The sequence below is a fragment of the Phytophthora sojae genome (genome assembly GCF_000149755.1).
Source record: "Phytophthora sojae unplaced genomic scaffold PHYSOscaffold_9, whole genome shotgun sequence".
Lineage (NCBI taxonomy): Eukaryota > Oomycota > Peronosporomycetes > Peronosporales > Peronosporaceae > Phytophthora > Phytophthora sojae.
In genome coordinates, this window is record NW_009258123.1 from 1,429,551 (window position 1) to 1,448,124 (window position 18,574).

The window sequence follows — 18,574 nt, forward strand, 5'->3', positions numbered from 1 at the left end:
CGCACAAAACTGAGCAAGTAGTAAGCAACTGAAATTTCGAGTGGTGGCTACCATGTATTATCTGATGATTTGCGAGGCACGTTCAGTTGCATCCTAGTTAGTGCCAATTTGTAGCTCTGTATGCTGCTATCTCTTGGATATACGATTGTCTTCTCCATTCTGAACTGCTGGTAGATAATATATGGCTCAGTACTAAGGTAGAGTGGAGAAATCATGGGTTCCTTTGTCGCCCCATACAAAGTCCAAGTCGTATCATTTGTAAGGGGTTTTGGTTTATATAGGATTTTGTATGGCGATTAGCTGTCCATAAGTTTTGTCACCTGGGCAGAACCAGTGATTTGTATGTGAGCTACCTGAAGAAGCCCAAAAGCGCGCGTGTTAGCAGCGTGCAGATCTTTATCAGCGTGTTCTGCAGCTCTAGTCCAAACCGCACCTTAAAACGATAAAAATGACGAAGTTACAGCCACTTTTGGATCTTTTTGTCGTGGAGTGTATTGTATTGCAGCCTGCAATACCCCACGGGGCATAATTACAGTTTTTGGAGTACTATTCTGTCCAGTATAGAAAAAGTTGCAAAATTTACAACTTAAAAGTATTTAGCCCCAAAATGCACGACGCCGAGCATGTGGGCGAGAAGCGGCGTCGTGGCGGGAGACGGCCGAGCCCCGTGTGGGCCTTCTTCAGCGAAATCCGGACGCCCGACAACAAGGTGCACGCGTCCTGTAACTTCTGCGCCAAGCGCTGCGCCGGCGTGGCCTCGCGGATGCGCACTCACGTGCTGAACAAGTGCGAGAAGGCGCCCACGGACATCGAGCGGCTTCTGGACGAGGCCAACCCGCCCGATTCACGCAGTGACACATTCCAGACGCATAGTGCCATAGTCATCGCCACAGATTTACCCATGGAGACTGCCATTGCCTCGGGGGCTGGCGCATCTTTCGTCGACACGGCGTCACCAGCCCCGGCCAAGAGGAGACGGCCCCAGCTGCAACAGAATCAGCAAGTTATAGCTCCAGTTGAGGAGACAATCAGACCTCTAGTCACTCATGACGAAGAGGAGGACGCGGGGGAGATTGTGGCGACGTCGGAGCCTGAAAGTGAAGACGCTGAAGCTGAGGTTGAAGCTGAGGAAGAGGAAAGTGTTGCGGCGCCTCAAGTGTCTTATGAACCCCCGCGAGCTCGGTTAGAAGGTTACTCGGAGCAGGAGGCTGCCCAGGTGCACCAGAAGCTGGTGCTAGCCTGTGTACTGAATGACGTCCCCGCCACTTTCGTGGAAGATGACGCGTTGATGGAAGCTTTCACGTTGGCGCGTCCGGGCTTACCGCGGTTATCAGCAGAGCAGGCGAAAACCACAGTGTTGCAGGAGCTGGCGGATGCGGCTTCGAAGAAGATGGAGGAGGAGTTGGAACGGTGTCAAGTGCTCACGCTTGTGCACAGACACTTTAAGAAGCAGGATGAAGCGGCAACAGGAGCGCCATTGAAGTGGTGCAACCGGTGGGTGGGCGTGGATGAACAGCGCAGGGTGGTTCCGTTGAAGGAGACGCTTCGCAAAGTAGAGCCGTCAACTCTGTCGTCGGACGAAGATTGCTGCAGATATTGCTCCCCGCGTGAGGAGTTCGATGTAGTTGTATCGAGTTTACGACTCAGCATGGCGCCGGAGGCTGTGTTTTGCCTCTGTTGTGAGTGTCCACTGATGTATCGTCAGCTACGGCTAGAGCAGCAGCAAGCTCTATCAACACCTGCCCAAGACCCTGACAGTGTCAGTGCCATTGCCACCAAGTTAAAGACGCAGATGCTGCTGAGCGCGTGCTTACTCCGCCAGTCGCTGGTCTTGCGGAAGGAGCTGCTGAACACGTTCCCGGCTCTTGTTGATTTACTGAACAAGACGATTTTTCTGGCTCATAGCATCTCAAAGATCACACCGCTGCGGCCGCAAGTGGAAACCCTGCTAAAGTCGTCAAACTGGGGCGCTGTCCCCAGGTTGGTCAAACGTATGGTGTTTTTGGAGAAAGACGTCCGTCGGTATCAAGCCAAGGTTTCTGTGCCTTCCGATGAAGTGTCGTCGTTTTGGAACAAGTTACGTCTCGTGGACAAGCTGCTGACCCCGTTTAACTGGATGCTGGCGCTGAGTGAGGCCAAGGGAACGACATCAGCGCAGTACGTTGTGCTCTGGCTGTGGCTATTGTCAATTATCGAGTCCGCCACTTCGCAGTTACTCCCCAAACAGGACAAAGAGGCTTTTACAGCGACTGTTATGGCACTGATCGAGCACCACATTGACTCCCACGAGTTGGTTTGCATGCTATTGGACCCTCGCATCGCTGGTGCTGGGCTTTCAATCTCTGGTAAGCGACGCGTTAAGTCTCTGGTCGTCCAGATAGCGGAGCGCATATTTCCCAGTGAAGGCTTCAGCAGTGGCGCTGCTCGCACTCAACTGCTGACCCAGCTTGGTGACTATACAGAGAAGTCAGGCGGCTTCGAGGACGTGGTCGCGTGGGAAATGAGTGCGGGGCGGCCGCCCAAACTCTTCTGGAATGACTTCGTGGAGGACGCCCCGTATCTAGCGCGCGTGGCTCGAGCCGTGATCTCCGTCTCACCTTGCGCGCAGACAGCGACCCAGGCGTTGGACCCGTCGCCCCCGACTGAAGAGTTCGCGTGGGAGCAGTCGTTTGCGGTGCAACAGCTGAAGTTCCAGGCTCAAAAGCTGCCGCCCCAGACCGCCGGTGGCGTGCAGCAGTACCAGCTGCTGCTATTTCCTCCTGCTCCCTTGCAGGGTGGTATGTCTGACGGCACGTTGTCCTCGGAGGTGGATAAGGCACTTCGAGTTAACACGCCGCGGTGGTCAGCCAGCCTTGAGACCGAAGTCGAAGCCTACGTCACTCGCCAGCTGAGCTCAATGCTGAAGGTAGGCGGCGACCACGAGATAGACCTTCTGCCTGCAACCACAGCAGCCACGATGACCAAAGGCGTCGGGCTCTCGTGGTTCGCGTTCCAGTCGCCTTCCGACCGCAAAGCGCTGGAGCAAGCCGTTCGAAACTTCCTGCCCTGCCCTACAACAGCAGCCAGCATCGTCTAAGGTCCGCTTCATGTTGTAGGAGAGAAGTGCCGTCAATGCTTTGAAGTTGAAGCCATCCTCTCATACGCAATCTGATTGGCTACATCCATTTCAGCCAATCCCGTCTGCCTAAAGCTGCCCATATCTTTTCCTCTTCTCAGGTCTAAAGATCATCACTCATGGAGGCGGAGGAGCTGGACCCGGCGCGCGCCGCCGCCGGCGTCTCGAGCTCCAGCGCCAGCGCTGGCACGAGCGACCACGGCCCAAGCGAAGACGCCGCCAACACCAACGCCGCGCAGGCCGAGGCGCCGCCCCGCGTGGAGGCGGAGGCCTGGGGCACGGGCGACGACGAGGACGGCTGGATGCCCAAGCCCGCGCGCCTGCACTCGGGGCGCACGCGCAGCTGCGCCGTGTGCTTCGCGTCGCTGCAGTACTCGGCGGCCGCAAGCTGGGACGAGTACCTGCAGAGCGAGGAGTACCTGCGCCAGCTGCAGGCCAACGTGCTGCAGGACGCCTTCGTGTCGTCGCTGCTCTGCGGCGAGAACGCGGCGGGCGACCTGCCCACGGAGCACCGCATGCACAAGAACCGCAAGCTCAAGTGCCGCCAAAGCGTGACCGACTACCGCAACATGACGAGCGCGGGCGTCGTGGACCGCTCGGGCATGGAGAAGGGCTCCATCCGCACGCTCGAGGAGATGCTCATCGAGGCGCTGCCCACGCCCGTGTTCACGCACGTGCTGGAGCGCCGCCTGGCGGTGATCTCCCACAGCTCCAAGATCGCCTGCGAGCTGATGAGTCGTGATGGGGTCAAGAAGATCCCGAGGCCTGTGGAGAGCGCGCCCGGCAACGAGGAGCTGCACCACTTGGCTATCCACACGCTGTCGGCGCTGCTGGGCGCGTTCGACTATAAGAACCCGCAGGCTTTAAGGCCGTTCCAGGAGCTGTCGCAGCTGCTCACGTGCTTCCCCGTGCTGTCGCTGTACTCGTTCTGGAGCCCAATGAAGAAGGCGCCCGATAAGGCCTTGCTGCTGGACAAGCACCAGGTGGAGGCGTCGTCGGTGACGTCGAGCTCGGACGCCCATGGAGCGTACTGTGCCATGGATGGGATGGACAGTACGTCTTGGCACTCGCAGCCGAGGCCCGGCATGGTGTATTTTGCGGTGAAGTCGACGGAGTTGGCCAAAGTGACGTCGATCGCGATTCATTGGCATATGAAGTATGTCCCACAAACGGTCGGTGTGCAGTATCGTGTTGAGGGGAGTGACAGCTTTGTGCAGCTGGTGGAGGACCGAGCGGTGACATCCTCTGGTCCGACGGTCTTTGACACGAGCTTCCCGCCGTCGTCTTGTGAGACTCGAGTCGTCATGTCAGGCCTGCCATCCTCGAATCGAAATGGGGTATATGCGATTGAGCATTTGAAGCTGAATATGCCTGCCCCTGGCTCCTTGTTTGCGGATCCAAAGTCAACCTTGAATGCAGTAGCGCTTTGGTTGCTTGGAGCTCTGGACGTTGCTGATGAAGTTATGGCGGCAGAAGCTATCGGGGCGTTGCGGTCCTGGGCATTGTCTACGGCGTCGCTTAGTGTGACAATGTTATTTGTTGATATGCTGCTGCGTTTGGAAGGTCAGGACGAGAACGGTGGCAGCAACCGAATTGCATCTTTGGCGTTGGATCAGGGGCATCTTCTTTACAAGGGAATAAACGCGTATCATATGGAAGAGTCCCAGCGTCTAGCAAGTGATGGAGACAAGGTTGCGTTTGGTGATGTGCGCAAAGTTGCAGCGACTTTCGAGTCCTCGGTGTGTTCGACTGGAGTAATTGTCGAGGATGGAGGCCTCGTTGTCCGTACACGGGAAACTAGCTACCAGTATGCTGCTGTGAATTGTGGTATCTCGTCCGGGAAAGCTTCGTGGAAATTCCGTCTTGACACAGATACACAAGACGACGAAATGACTTGCTTCGGTGCTGCTATACTTCCTGTGACTGTGAGTGGATACGATTCGTCTCCAAGTCTTTGGATGCTGCGAGGCTACAATGGCAATCTCTACGCGCGAGGGCACAAGCTTAGCAGAACTATCGGTAAAGTACATCCGGGTGATATCGTCCAAGTTGATGTTGACATGGGCGAAGGAACACTAGCCTACAAAATCAATGGCACCGATTATGGAGTGGTGTTTACTGATCTCGCCGGCCATGAGGTACACCCTGCTGTCTCCTTTTACGGCTCGGGGAAAGTAATTACCTTGCTTGGAGTCACTAAATGGGATTGCACTAGCTCTGGACCAGCTGATATCGATCCGGTTTTCCTTTCAAGTATGAGAGAGTATCACTTCTCGGTTGGGTACGGAACTTTGGGTAAAGGTAATCAGCTTGGATATGCAAGCAATGGGGACTCGAGCTCTTCGCAAGCCAATGCATCTGCGACAGGCAGTACCACGATCCACGTTAATGGCGAGGCTAAGCAGCGTTGCTTGTCGACACACCCGCCTTCGCACGGCGATGCCTACGTGGTCTATGATCTGGCTGAAGCATACCATACTATTAGTGGTGGGGTTGCATTTAATGACGATACACGCAATGAGTTCCTCGAGAACGGTGGCGTCTCGTTGATCTTCGAGGTTGTTGGAGATGACAAGTTGCTGTGGCAATCCAAACCGATGTCTGAAACCCGTCTGATCGAGAAGTTTGAAGTTGATGTGAGGAATGTCAGGATGCTGGAGCTTAAAGTGTCGTGCATTGGTTCAAACCATTGCGCGCACGCAGTCTGGGTTGACCCTTGTTTGCACCCTGTGGAAGAGTGGGTTTGCACACAGTGCGCTTTCGTCAACAAAGCATCTGCAGAAATGTGCACAGTGTGCAGAATTGGAGCCCGTGGTGAAACCTTGGATCCAGTTAAGCAGCCTAGCTCTGAAGAAGAAAGTGATCAAGCTTCTCAAGCGTGTATGACGAGTGAACACGTCGCACAACATATGCGCTCCCCCGGTGAGCTCGGGACGACAATTATTCGGCAAATCTACGATTTGTACCAGCTTCAGTGGGAACGTACGGGCTCGACGCTTTCGACAACGAAACCATCTGTTAAGTTTGAGGAACCGTTTTGCCGACAACCATGCAAGGAGGTATTCTCGCAACTGTTGACGATACTCCAGCGATTCCGCGCTCAATGTGTTGATTCAAATGAGCATAGACAGCATGCACGGGATGGGTGCGTGCACATTCTTGGGATTATCAGTGCCAATTTGGAGAGCATTTCATGCCATGACGTGAAGGACCCTTCAACAGAACTTGGCGTGTCACCCGAACTGGTCGCTAGTCTGCGAGGGGAACTTGAAGCAATGGCGTGTATTCGTGAGGAAAGTGGTGCTGTCGGTACGAAGTTGGCGGAGGATATTGAAAAGGCTGCTGCTCGGACTATCGTGGCCGGGATATCCGTTTTATATCCTTCAGCGATCGAGAAACTGGAGCTGCTCCTTCAACTGTTACTCGCCTACATTGACCATCCGTTTGAAATCACATCAGCGAGCTATTTCGTACTGACGTCGGTGGTGGAGCTACTTGCTGCGCCAGGGCCAGACGGAATACTAACGTTCATGCCGTTTATGGCAGCTGAGACTGACGAGGCAATATGGCCTTCTGCTGTAACAAAAACTGTCGGGCTTCTGATGAAACTAGTGGTGAATTCTCACAGGGGGCAGCTTGCCGCTGATGCTGATCGCTCTCGTAATTGCGATGGGCTTTCTGATGTTGCTATTCGCTTACTGAAGACGTATCAGCTTTATCTCCTATCAGAAGCGGTTGAGCTGACAAAGACAAATTCTATTGAAAATGACCCAGCCAGCCCAAAAGACTCGAACTACCTGCGAGTAATGTTGCATCGAAGACTTCAAGTTCAAGAAGCAACGATCCAGTTTGGTTTTCTTTCGTTGAACGCTTATCGAGATCTGATTGACAGCATTGCCGGATTTCAGGCGGAGGAGTCGTTTGTTCTCTCCCGGGATGCGGCAGTTCGCCAGGCAAGCGTTCGTTCATACAGGATCCCTTTGCTCTCAGAGGTTCTTCCGTGGTTTGTGTCCTCCTTGTGCCTGCTACGTCGACAGACATGGCTCGCTCGGCCAATCCTACCGGCTATAGTCCGACTTCTCGAAACGGTGGACCACTATTGCTCTGAATCGCAAATCGTCAGTAAGTCGGCGCACCGATTCCAGCAACTGGAGGCCCATCAAAAGGCAAGGTTGATTGAATCACAGGAAGTTGAACGTGCTGCAGCGCTGGAAAGAGACCCGAGCTTTAGGTCGCACACATCCAAGCGTCTCTATAATGTGTTCCACCAGCTCTACACCGGCGAGAAAGACCACTTCGAGGGTCAGATCGGGTTTCAGTTTGAAGCGACGAGCTCGTTTTCTATTGTCGCACTAGGACGCTCGGTCAATCCTACCAGACACGGTGGCAGACTAACGCGTGAACATACGATCAGGTTGTGGGAAGAAGGGTCGCAGCTTCTTGTTGCGCAGGTGACAGTCGGCGGTAGCTCCAAAAAGGACGCACTTGGGTATGCACTGGAGATGCTACCAACACCTGCGAAAATCATTCAAGGGAAGCTATATCGATTGACGACCCAGGAATTTGCAAACGGAGGAGATCCATGGTACAAGAAGGAGAACTTGCCGGACGAAGAATACGACGAGTCGTTCATCAAGATTTTGCGCGATTGCTATGCCTCGGGATCTGTTGGGTTTCCGGGCTCTCAAAACATGATGGGGGCAGCGTATGGTGTACCAACGTTTATGGTGCAAGACGAAACACCTCTGGCTAGCCTTCCCCGTTTTGTTCCTCCGCACGGATGCCTTTCACTTCGGTTCAACGCGAAGAGGAAATTGAACTCAGTTTGCATTAGCCACACTGGCACTTCAGCTTATGTGAAAGATGGCACGGACACTTGGCGAACTTGCCTCTTGAGAACGGCGTTCCTTCATGGCGTGCATTCTGTTGATTTCGCTCTCAAGAGCTCGCGCGCTGGTAGGTCCGTGTCTGGTCACATTTGCGTTGGAATTGACTGGAGACAGCCACGAGAACAAACTCGTTTGAGTGTTCAATTATCCGCTTATGAGGCGTTTATGGGGGAGACGGCGACAAGTATTGGATGGATGCCTGCTATTGGTGCTGTCTGGGTGAAGGGCAATCGCTACGATTATGGCCCAAGGCTTTCGGTTTCGGTGGGCGATATCTTCACAGTTACGATCGACTACGATTTACAACTGCTGGCGTTTGCATATAATGGCAAGAACTTGGGGGTTGCAGTGGGACCTCAAGAGTTCCGACCGCTTGGCACTACCATTGAGGGACTTCCACAAGTGGTAACTGCAGGTGTATCGCTCTACGGCTCTCAAGATGTAGTACAAGTTCGCCCGTCGGGGATTGCAAAGTCAACGCTCCGCATTCACTGGCTTTTCGATTTGCACAATTCGTTGGCCTCCCTGGCTGGGAGGATAACTAGCACATTAATTGCTGGACATCCCGTCGATGGTGTGGAAGAGGAGCTATTACCTTGGCTACAGTCGCCGCTACTTAGCGGGGGCATTGCTGAGTCCCCAGCAGGATTGGATCAGTCAGGTGCCAACACACCATTACGCTGGAATGATGCGCTTCAAGCAGAATGCGCCCGTTACCCTTCTAATGACCAGGGAGCTGGAAGTGGTGTCTTTACAAGCATGACACCAAATGCTCCATCTAGTGTTGAAAAAGAATCCATTCTGAGAAAGCGTGTTTCGGGAGGGCGCTTAGATGCTGTTGAAGGTGTCAACCAGCGTGATCCAACTTTTTGGAGCAATTGGACAATGGATATGACGGAACGTGGAACCGTGCAGCTGATAATGTCTTGGTTGGAAAAGCACTGTCCCGATCGTACCTTTATGAGCCGGCTTGGGAAATTCCCTGCGTGTGAGCGATGGATGTGCGCAGCTTTGATCATGCATGCTCCACTCCATGTGATCCAGGAGGTGCAAGCAATTGCTGCGGGTGCTGGCGCAAGTGCGGCGGGGGAGGTTCTCGGGGCGGAGTTCTTCCTTGCTCATGCGAATTTAACTCCGTCCGATGATCTGGTTCTCGTTTGGAAGCGTATATTGATTCTTCGTCACTGGCTGATCAAGGCTAGACAGGAGTACCGAGCGAAAGAAGCAGATGATCCCTCGCCAAACGAACAGACAAGAAGCGATATTCTACCAGAACAGGAGTCAAAGCGCTTGGGTGATGATATCAACTTGGAACAAAGCGTGGTTGTGCCAAAGACGTTTGACGAGCTCGTCCAGCAAGTGGTGCACCGAGCTGAGTTTTTGTGCAAACTAGCGCCACCGTCAGAGGAAGTCGAGCGGCTTAAGGGAGACTCCCAAGTGGCGTTGTTCAACCTGGCTGAAAAATGGAGTGCCCAAAAGACGCCTCCTTCCCTACAACCGATGCTTGAACGATGGAAAACGCTAGGGGAGGCAGATAGTTCGAAATGGTCTGGTATCGTGGATGTGCTGCGAGCTCAACATCGTTGGAGAGCTCGTCGAGCCTCCATCCAAGCTCTTGTCATCCCAACATCTACACTGGCTCCGAGTGCTACCCAACAATCGACTGACAGTGACGATAATGATGACATCGACCCAGCAGAAGACGTGACTGTGAGCAAGAAATACGACTACACAAGCACCTTCTCTGCAATGATGAAAGCGTGTGAATTGTACATTCGCGATGGTACCGGAGCTCCACCTGAAGTCCTAGCGCTGTTGCTTGAGAGACGACAGCGGCGATCTGATTCTCGCTTGTTCGGTCTTCAAGCGATGAAGTGCATTATATCGTTGCTTTCGTACGACTCGGCCATCCACAATGCTCTGATCTTTTTGCGTCCTGCCATGAGAGGGTTCACCGACAGCGAGAAGGAGTCACGCGAGCTGAACGACGGGCAAGTTGTAGCGGAGACTTTTCGGGCTACAGTCCGTCACCATTACTTGAAGGGTCTAGAAGGCTGCAATCGACAGACTATCGACAGCGTTCAAGGCGCTTTCTGTGATTTATACGCGTATCTGGCTCAGTTGCTGGGAGGGAGCTCCGGCTATAGTGTGTCTGATCCGCAGCTGAAGCAAACGATTCTGTGCGCGTGGAGTTTGGATTTCGAGCCACGAGACCACCAGTTCCTGCTAGATACTGGGATGTTGTCCAAGCTGCAGGAAATATTCTCCATCAGCTCTGTTCTACGAGAGGCAGTTGCTGACAGCAACTGTTCTAGCAGTACCGACAATGTTTCGACGTCTAACAATCTACGCCAGTACTCAACTATCAACTGGCACCCCCTGCCAGAGGAATTTGTTCAGCAAGGACTGTTGCGGAGCGGCTACATGACTAAGCGCGACGTGATTCGTCTGCTTCGCCGGGCTCCTCACTATGCCTGTCCTGCGCAATGGTGGAAAAAGAACGATTTGGAGGGCGCGAATGATGCGGTACCAATTACATCACGCCACACAGCTTCATCGCTTTCCTTGCTCTATGCTGATATGCTGGCTGGGCTCCAACGGAAGCTGTTGGGGCCTCCAGCTCGTGCACCCAGCTCTCAAGCGCTGCTCTTTGGCGCGAAGATAACACCAGCAACCACGCGTGGTGCACAAGCGGCGACAAACCCAAAACCGGACGATGTTAGCTACTTGGAGATGCCAGCTCTGGGCGAGACGAAGGACTTCACGATGGAAATGTGGATCAATCCAACCGAATTGACGGGATGTCAAGCATTGCGATGTGATAATGGCATGGAAAGTGGCAGTGTGTACCTGGAGTTAATTGGCCGACATTTGCAACTATCGATTCCAGGCAACTTCCCTCGCGAGCGGCTGTTTAGATCAATCCAGCTCCGCACTTTTGAATGGACCCATTGCTCGGTTGTCTATGATTCAACTGCACGATCTGTTGAGCTTTATGTGAACGGAGTGTTCTCGGAGAAGATGACCTTCGAGCGTGTCTGTGGCAACGTACATTTCCGAGCTGCTCGGCTCGGTTGTTGGATGAGTGGTGTTGACGCGCAAGGTGCAGCGCTCACAAACATTTCAGCTCAACGCAAGTTCAAGGGCTCAATCGCCGAAGTTCGAATATGGAGAGTTTCTCGCACCGGCTACGACATTCTACATAACTACCAGCGAAGTGTTCCACTAGTGAAGTCCTCAACTGGTACGGCCCTGACAAAATCACAAGTTTTCTCCGAGAACTTGATCGGGCTGTGGCATGCAACGGAAGGAGAAGGCATCTGCGTCTACGATTCCGCGCCTGTTCTGAAACACGCGACCGAAGGCCCAGACGCTAGGAGCAACAACTTAACAGCATCGCACTGCCGCTGGATTCCTACAAGTATACCAGTCTTTGGGAACGATACTTTGGACAGTTTGCAGCCGAATGTGTGGAGTAGGGTCATTGCATGCATTCGATCTTTCCAGCGAAAAGTTCGATTGTGGCTGGCGAAGCAGTTCGATGAATCAGCCAGCCTATCAAAGCTGATTTGTGAGCACGATGAGCGCGCCGCTCTTCAAAAGTGGAGTCAGTTGTCTCGAGTAGGGGACGACGATGATGAAATGGACTTGTCAGATAGTGACGATGCCTACTTGAGTGGAGGAGAACTTCCAACTGGAAGCAGCCAGCCATTGGATACGGCTGCAAGCCAACTGATCGCGCAGTGGAGTGCATGCACCGATGAACAAATGATTATTCGCAAGCAAACTAGGCGATGCGCGTGGGTTGTTTTCCGTTTCTTGGCGTCGACTGGTATTAGTGGAGCTTACGAGAGACGAGAGGGAGAAGCGAAGTCTGTCGCGGCCTTTGCGAAGCAAAAGCGAAAACAGCGACTTCAGAAGGCTGGTAGCTCCGGTAATGTAGCTGTTGTTGCTAGCGCAGAGACCTCACGCCCTCAGGGCTTAAGTTTCATGGAAGAGGATGCAGCTGCCCGTTCAGCCGAAGCTGCCAGTGATGCGGCAAAAAGCGCAGCTACTAACAGAGAGCTGGAAGAGCCCGTTCTTCAGACGTTGTGGTTCTCGAAAGAATTCCATCGAAAAGTATTTGAGGTTCTTGAAAAGGAGCTGATCCAAGGCAAAGAACTGACAGAAGAAGCTGAAGGGTTGACGCGTGCTCAGCGAATGCTTCGTTCAGTATCGACCCCGGTCCAAAAGCGAGGTGCAAGTCTTCGTCAGTATCCAAGCGATGTAGCTCGTGGAAAATCCGGCTTTGTTAACATCCATCATGCCCCGAGCGACTTGACGGGAGACGTCGAAGTTCTGGAGCCTCTCGAGGTGGAGACGCACATGTTCAGTGTCCTGTTGTTTATGCTTTCTCAGAGCCAGCAATCTCCGGCGATCACATACCTAGTACGCCCTCACATGCTCCGAGGGTTGCTAGAAATGCTACGGCTGGCATCACCTCGATCTCAGCGTGTTGTCAAGCTGCTTCTCCGCAGAATCTGCTGCAGCGGGAGTGTCAAGCCGTCCGACGTAGGTGGCATTCTTGGTTCTGAGTCCGTGCTGATTGATTTGCTACTTGATCAAGTCGCCGAGTCTGTGTGTAGCACAGCTGCACCGATGCCAACGCACGCCGTCAATGTCCCACCGAGCAGTGCATTAGCTGGAACGTCGGACCGAGAGATCACAATGGCATCCGCAGAGTCTTTAAGCAACCCTATTGGGTTCCGCTCGGGTCAGATCTCACTGGTGGTCGCTTCAGAGAGTGTGGCGTTGTTGCGTCGGCTACTGATGGAGAAGAAGTGGCAGCAGGGGGTTGCTGAAAATCTATGCAACGCTATTCGCAACATCGCTCCAATTCTAGCCAGGAAGAAGTCTGGCCCACCGTCTCCGGGCGTAAGGGCAGCCCCAGATCCATCGGATATAAGATTCCGAGCAGCAATCATTCGTGCTGTCGGAGCTCTGTGTGTACTCGGCTCTCATTCGGATTGCGTGCGAGTCGGTGGAAAAGTTGCTGTGGCTGCACAGGGTCCTAACAGTACGAGTGACGTGAGTGCTGATGGCAGCGGCCAAGCAGTAAGTGCAACGCTAATTGAGATGAACTCGCAAGCTTCGACTGTTCGCGTGGTGTTCCACCCTACATCTTCGGAAATCGATTTCGACCCCAGTCACAACATTCAAGACGTGAAGCTGTCGGCTGTGTCGCCCACTGAAGAAATTTGTTTGCCTCCCACGGCAGTCCCGCTAACAATGGACATGATGCCAGTGATTCTTCAGCTCTCGTCCCTGGATGAAACAAGCGTCTTGAAAGAGTTCGATAGTCTGTGGAGACTTCAAATTCGATCTCGTGCGCTGTTGGCGCTGGAAGCTCTGCTGCGCCACTCGCTTCAAGTTACGAGAAGCTTCGCGCATGACATTATGGCGCAGAATCTGCTTCGGTTCGCTCTCACACCCATCAGTCTTAACAGCTTTCTAAGCCTTCCGCTGCTGCAGGAGCGAGGGCGAATGATTTTGTGCCGCCTGATAGAGTCATCAACGCCGTTAGGGGAAGCAATGTTTCACGGACTACAGGATCCAACCCCACCGGCCCTCCCAGCGTCAGATTCGACGGATACTTCTGGTGGTGTTGAAGCTAACGATGATCCTGCTGAGGAAGAAACCGAGGCGCATCGGGTTCGTAGGGGCTTTGCATCCACGCTGGCTGCGATGGGTTTCGAGTTCGACTTATGCATGGCTGCACTCGAACATTCTCGCGATGACCCTAACTTGGCTGTTGAGTGGCTGATGGGGGACGGAGCAGCTACCTACCAGGAACGTCAACAGGCGCAACGCCTAGCACAGGCAACTATTGCAGCGCACGAAATGGCTGATGGTGCTGAAGGATCCCCAGGTCTGACTCTTGAAGCAAAGGCATCAGAACTTCAGAATATATCCGGCATGCCTTACTGTTTGGCCTTCTGCGCCCTGGAGCTCTCGAACAGTGACCCCAATCGCGCCATGGAGTGGTTAATGGAGCACGGAAGTAATTACGCGGAGAAGTTTGACTCTCTGGATCTCCTGACGGACTCATTTTCTGCTGCGAGAACCGTGGTCCTGGAAGACCGAGCGGCTATGGAAGAGATTGATCAACCGGACCCGCTAGTTACAACCTCCGATCGACGTGACGCTATTGCTGCGGAGTATTTGGGCTCGGCTGCATCGTCCAGAAGCACGGATCTATCATATGCTCCGAATGTTGATGCAATGGCGGTGACTCTAGCTCCAATTTTGGCGCCCGGACCCGCCAAACCCGCATCGGGAATTTCAGCATCGCGGGATTCAAGCCTGACAGCCTTTTTGCCGCTTGATCCAGAGTACTTAACGCCCAATGTTCTCTTGACGGTAACCAGTGATATCGGTCCTGTTCAGCGATTAGCTACTAGCGGGCGGACTGGTATCTTCAGGCGTTATTCACCGGACGACGGTGTGCTGATTACTTTCTTGAATACGGAGTCTGGTGCGTATGAAGACGAGTGGCATTTTCCACGAGATCTACGCAGACTTGTGAAGATCTACGACGAACCGCTGGAGGGGGTGGAAAGCATACACCGTGTTGCTCTGAGAACGGAAAATGCTCTCTCCACGTATTACGCTAGACGTGCGATCACAGCTTTACTCTGTGCATTCGATTCGGCTGGGAAGTCGACAGCGAATGCATCAAGAATCACCTCTGACGAGGCGCAAGCGCTCGAAGACAAGCCACCGTCGCTGTCTTCATCTTTCTCGAGTGAAATCTTAAGTGTGGTGGGTGGGCCGCGGCAATTTGTAAGTCTTCTCAAAATGGTGGCAGCCTCTGAAATGAACTCGACCCAGCACGCGGAAGTGGATGGGAAAAGCAGTGCTACAACTGGAGCTTCAGCCACCGGGGGTAGCGCGTCGGGTGTTGATAGTTCGGAACAACCAAGTTCCTTATTGGCAAGTCTTCAGGCTATCACGCTGCGGATGCTGCGTGAAGAAGCGCGCACGGAAAAGTTCGAGCATTCTGAGGCAAATCCACCCAAGCCGCGCCCTGGTTCTCCGAAAAGAGATCAAGCAAGTGCTCATTATGGAAGTATTTCTGAGTCTATCAGCGAACATTCTGTTGTTCCTGAGGTTTATGACTACGGTGAAGAGGACGAGGATGATGAGGCTTTGAACCGAGCAATTGCAATGTCTATTGAATCTGCTCAGCTACCTCCTGCTCCTGCAGCAGCCATCACACAGAGCACTGATGCGGACTGGGCTAGCGAAGAGAGCAAGGGTGAAGACGCTTTGTTCAGAATGAGACGGACCCGCCAGCCGTCCGATACCGAGGCGCAAGAAGTTGCTAGCGCCTACTTAGGAGGCGGAATCGATGATCATAATGGACTGCTGTCGAGTGTGCTGGTTAAAGAGTGCGTCAGTCACTTCGTCGAGTCAACACGAATGGCAGGAGACGGCGCAGGCGAGGCAGCAGTCCAAGAATTCCAGTCGTTGCACCCGTACTTCGGACGATGCGAATACGCTCGTGCTGTGAGCATCGACAGCTCATACCGATGCTTGCGGATAGTGTTTGATCATCGTTGCCGACTGGGGCCCAAGGCGAAGTTGACGTTCTATGCAGACCCAGAGTGTGAGAGCCGGATTGGTGTGGTGGATAACGCCATGACAACTTCAGGCCACCTACTTCCGGACTTGATCATCCATTCACACCAATTCTGGTTCCGCTTTGCCGCGTCAGAAGAGAACGTCACGAAAGACAACGGATATGGGTATCGCTTCCAGGTGAAGCCAATGGCTAGTATCCGCTGGACGAAGGAGTCCGAAGTGCTTGCAAGCCCCTCGCTGGAATGGGCATGCTGGGTCCTAGAACTTTTGCTGAACGATGCGACGGAGATGGTAACTCACGGAGCTGTGCACAACCGCAAAATCTACGGCGCACTTGTGCGCTATCTGCGTTCTCCGGGAGCTCCGTTTAAGGGACGTGTTGTGCGCCTACTTCAGCAGTTGTTGCACCACCCAGAGCTGTTCCCCGCAGATGAAATTCCTGAACTTGATGCACTCGAATCGATCTCGAGGCTCGCGGTGACACGAGCAGAGGTGGACAGAGCGAGTGGCAAGGTCTTCCTATCCTCTCATTTACTGCAGTTGGTGGAGCTATCGATGGTGATTTCCTCGGCTTCGTCAGTTTTTGAGCGCAAGCTAAACGGTTCGGCTGCAGCACTGGCGCCACAAGTAATTACACCCTTCGATTTACCTGTGCCTTTCGAGCGGAAACGCGTGCGCGACAGTTTGAACGACGTGTCCGAATTGACAAGGTTCCTTCTTGGGCAAACCACGCGTCTTCCTCAGCACATTTTGGTTGCAATTTGGCTGGAGGTGTACGGGTCTTCCGCGGTAATCGAGACTGCCCACCCGTACACTCCTGGGGCGGCGCTGACGGGGCACGTAGCGTTCGATGCTGCCCAAGCCCTTCGTATTACGTTCGACTCGCGCTGTTCACTTGCGCCTGGGCAAGGCCAGACGATGGCGAGGCTGGAGTTGGCTAGCTTTATGCTTCTTCCCCGTGACGATGGCACCGGTGATGTCGTAAAGGAGTTTCGCAGCAACCGGACTTACGCGGGAGAAAGTGGTTGGCCTGAGGCTGCCATTTCTCATGAAGGCAACAATCTGGAGTACAAGTTTCACGCGGATGAGAACGCAGGCGCTCATTTTGGTTTTGCCGCAACAGTGAATGCGCTGGGTATTCCAAAGGAAAAGCAACTAGCTCGCGCGACTGCCGATGACATCGAGCAGCTCCTCCAAAGACTCCTACTGATGCAGACAGATCCTGCACCGGAGGGTGATCAGTGGACGCACGGAATGGACTTGCAGCTCGTGGACTGGGTGAACAACCATGTCGAGCCTGCAGCGTCATTACCGTCATCCACGCCCGCGACAACGAAGCACTCTGTTGATCTGCAGCCAGCGGATATTAAGCTAAACCAAACACTGGACGGCTTGCGCTGCTCGCTGTTGTTGGGGCTCTCGCTGGAGTTGCTGCAGCTTCGTTTCGCCTTGTTGAAGTACCTGAATCTGAGCCTACAGCACTGCTTGCCGCTGCTAGATCTGCGTGATACCAAGTCGCCGTGGACCATCGCTCACCGACTGCGGCAGCTGAGCCATTGCATTTTCTTCGACGTGAAGAGCGCGCTAGTGGAAGCCGCTATCGAAGCCACAAACGTCGCCGGAGAAACCTCTGGGTCAAGCTCGCAACAGCAGACGGCGCGTATCACGCTGGATCGGATGCAGGCACTCGAATCGAGGGATGATCGCGAGGTGGAGCCGTCTGTGTCAGAGTGTTTCTTCGCCCAAGCGTTCCGTCAGCTGAACCAGGTAGACCCTGCACTCTTACGGCGGCAAATCGACAGCAAGGGCCGACTTTTCAGCGTCAAGTTCCGCGGTGAAGAGGGTGTGGACTGGGGTGGAGTGTATCGCGAGGGTGCTACCTCCATGGTTGACGACTTGTTCTCGCCGCACTTCAGCTTGTTCGTCCTGTGCCCCAACGGCCAGCACGACACGGGCAACAACCGCGGAATGTATCTGCCCAACCCCAAGTGTACCTCGCCTGTGGCCATGCAAATGTTTGCTTTCGTTGGTCAACTACTCGGAATTTCGCTGCGGACGCATGGCGATTTTCCTTTCATGTTGCCGTCTCTGGTGTGGAAGCAGTTGCTTGGACAACCCCTCACGCGGTCCGATCTGGAGGGCACCGATGCCATGTTCATTCAGATGCTCGATGGAATTGCTAACTGTGAGAACGACGGTATCTCCACGGAGGAAGAGTTCGCTACAGCCTTCGCCGGACTTGAGCTGCGCTTTACTGCCTCGTCGTGCACTGGCGAAGAAATCGAGCTTGTGCCTGGAGGCCGCCACCTGACTGTAGGATTCTACAATCGACTTGAGTATTGCCGACTTGCAGAGCGTGCTCGGCTGGAGGAATGCAGTGCGCAAGTGGCCGCCATGGCTCGCGGCTTTGCTACTCTGTTCCCTCGACGTGTCCTGACACTGCTGACTTGGCAGGAGCTTGAGATACTCACGTGCGGCTCGCCGAAGATCGACCTGGATCTGTGGCAGCGGCACACGCGCTACGACGGCTACGCGGAGGACGACCCGACGGTACAGCTCTTCTGGGAGGCGCTGGCGGAGTTCTCGGACGAGCAACGAGCTGACTTTGTGCGCTTTGCGTGGGGCCGAAGTCGCCTGCCGAGAGGCAAATGGCCGCAGCCCTTCAAGCTGTCCAAGAAAGGAGGTCGGGACGCCACGCGCAGCCTGCCGGTCGCACACACGTGCTTCTTCTCGGTCGAGCTCCCGCCCTACACGTCGCGCGAGACCATGCGCTCCATGCTGCTTGCGACGATCACCTTCGGACTGGGCGGCATCCTCATGGCTTAAGAGCGGCGAGCTGGCTGAACTTGTATATTTTTCATGTGTAATACCTGTATATCGATCAATGGGTTGCCTTGCAGCAAGTAAGCAGTGGTCGTTCACAGACCTGCCGCTAGGCACACAAACA

General features: G+C 54.0%; 1 protein-coding gene across 1 annotated transcript; it reads left to right on the forward strand.

The window, feature by feature from the left end:
• Nucleotides 1–607: 607 nt before the first annotated feature.
• Nucleotides 608–18,453, forward strand: PHYSODRAFT_361866 (hypothetical protein; the record flags this gene model as incomplete). Its single annotated transcript, XM_009536425.1, has 2 exons — nt 608–2,905; nt 3,241–18,453. The coding sequence occupies 2 exons, from the start codon at nt 608–610 to the stop codon at nt 18,451–18,453; spliced, it is 17,511 nt and encodes a 5,836-aa protein (XP_009534720.1).
• Nucleotides 18,454–18,574: the final 121 nt, after the last annotated feature.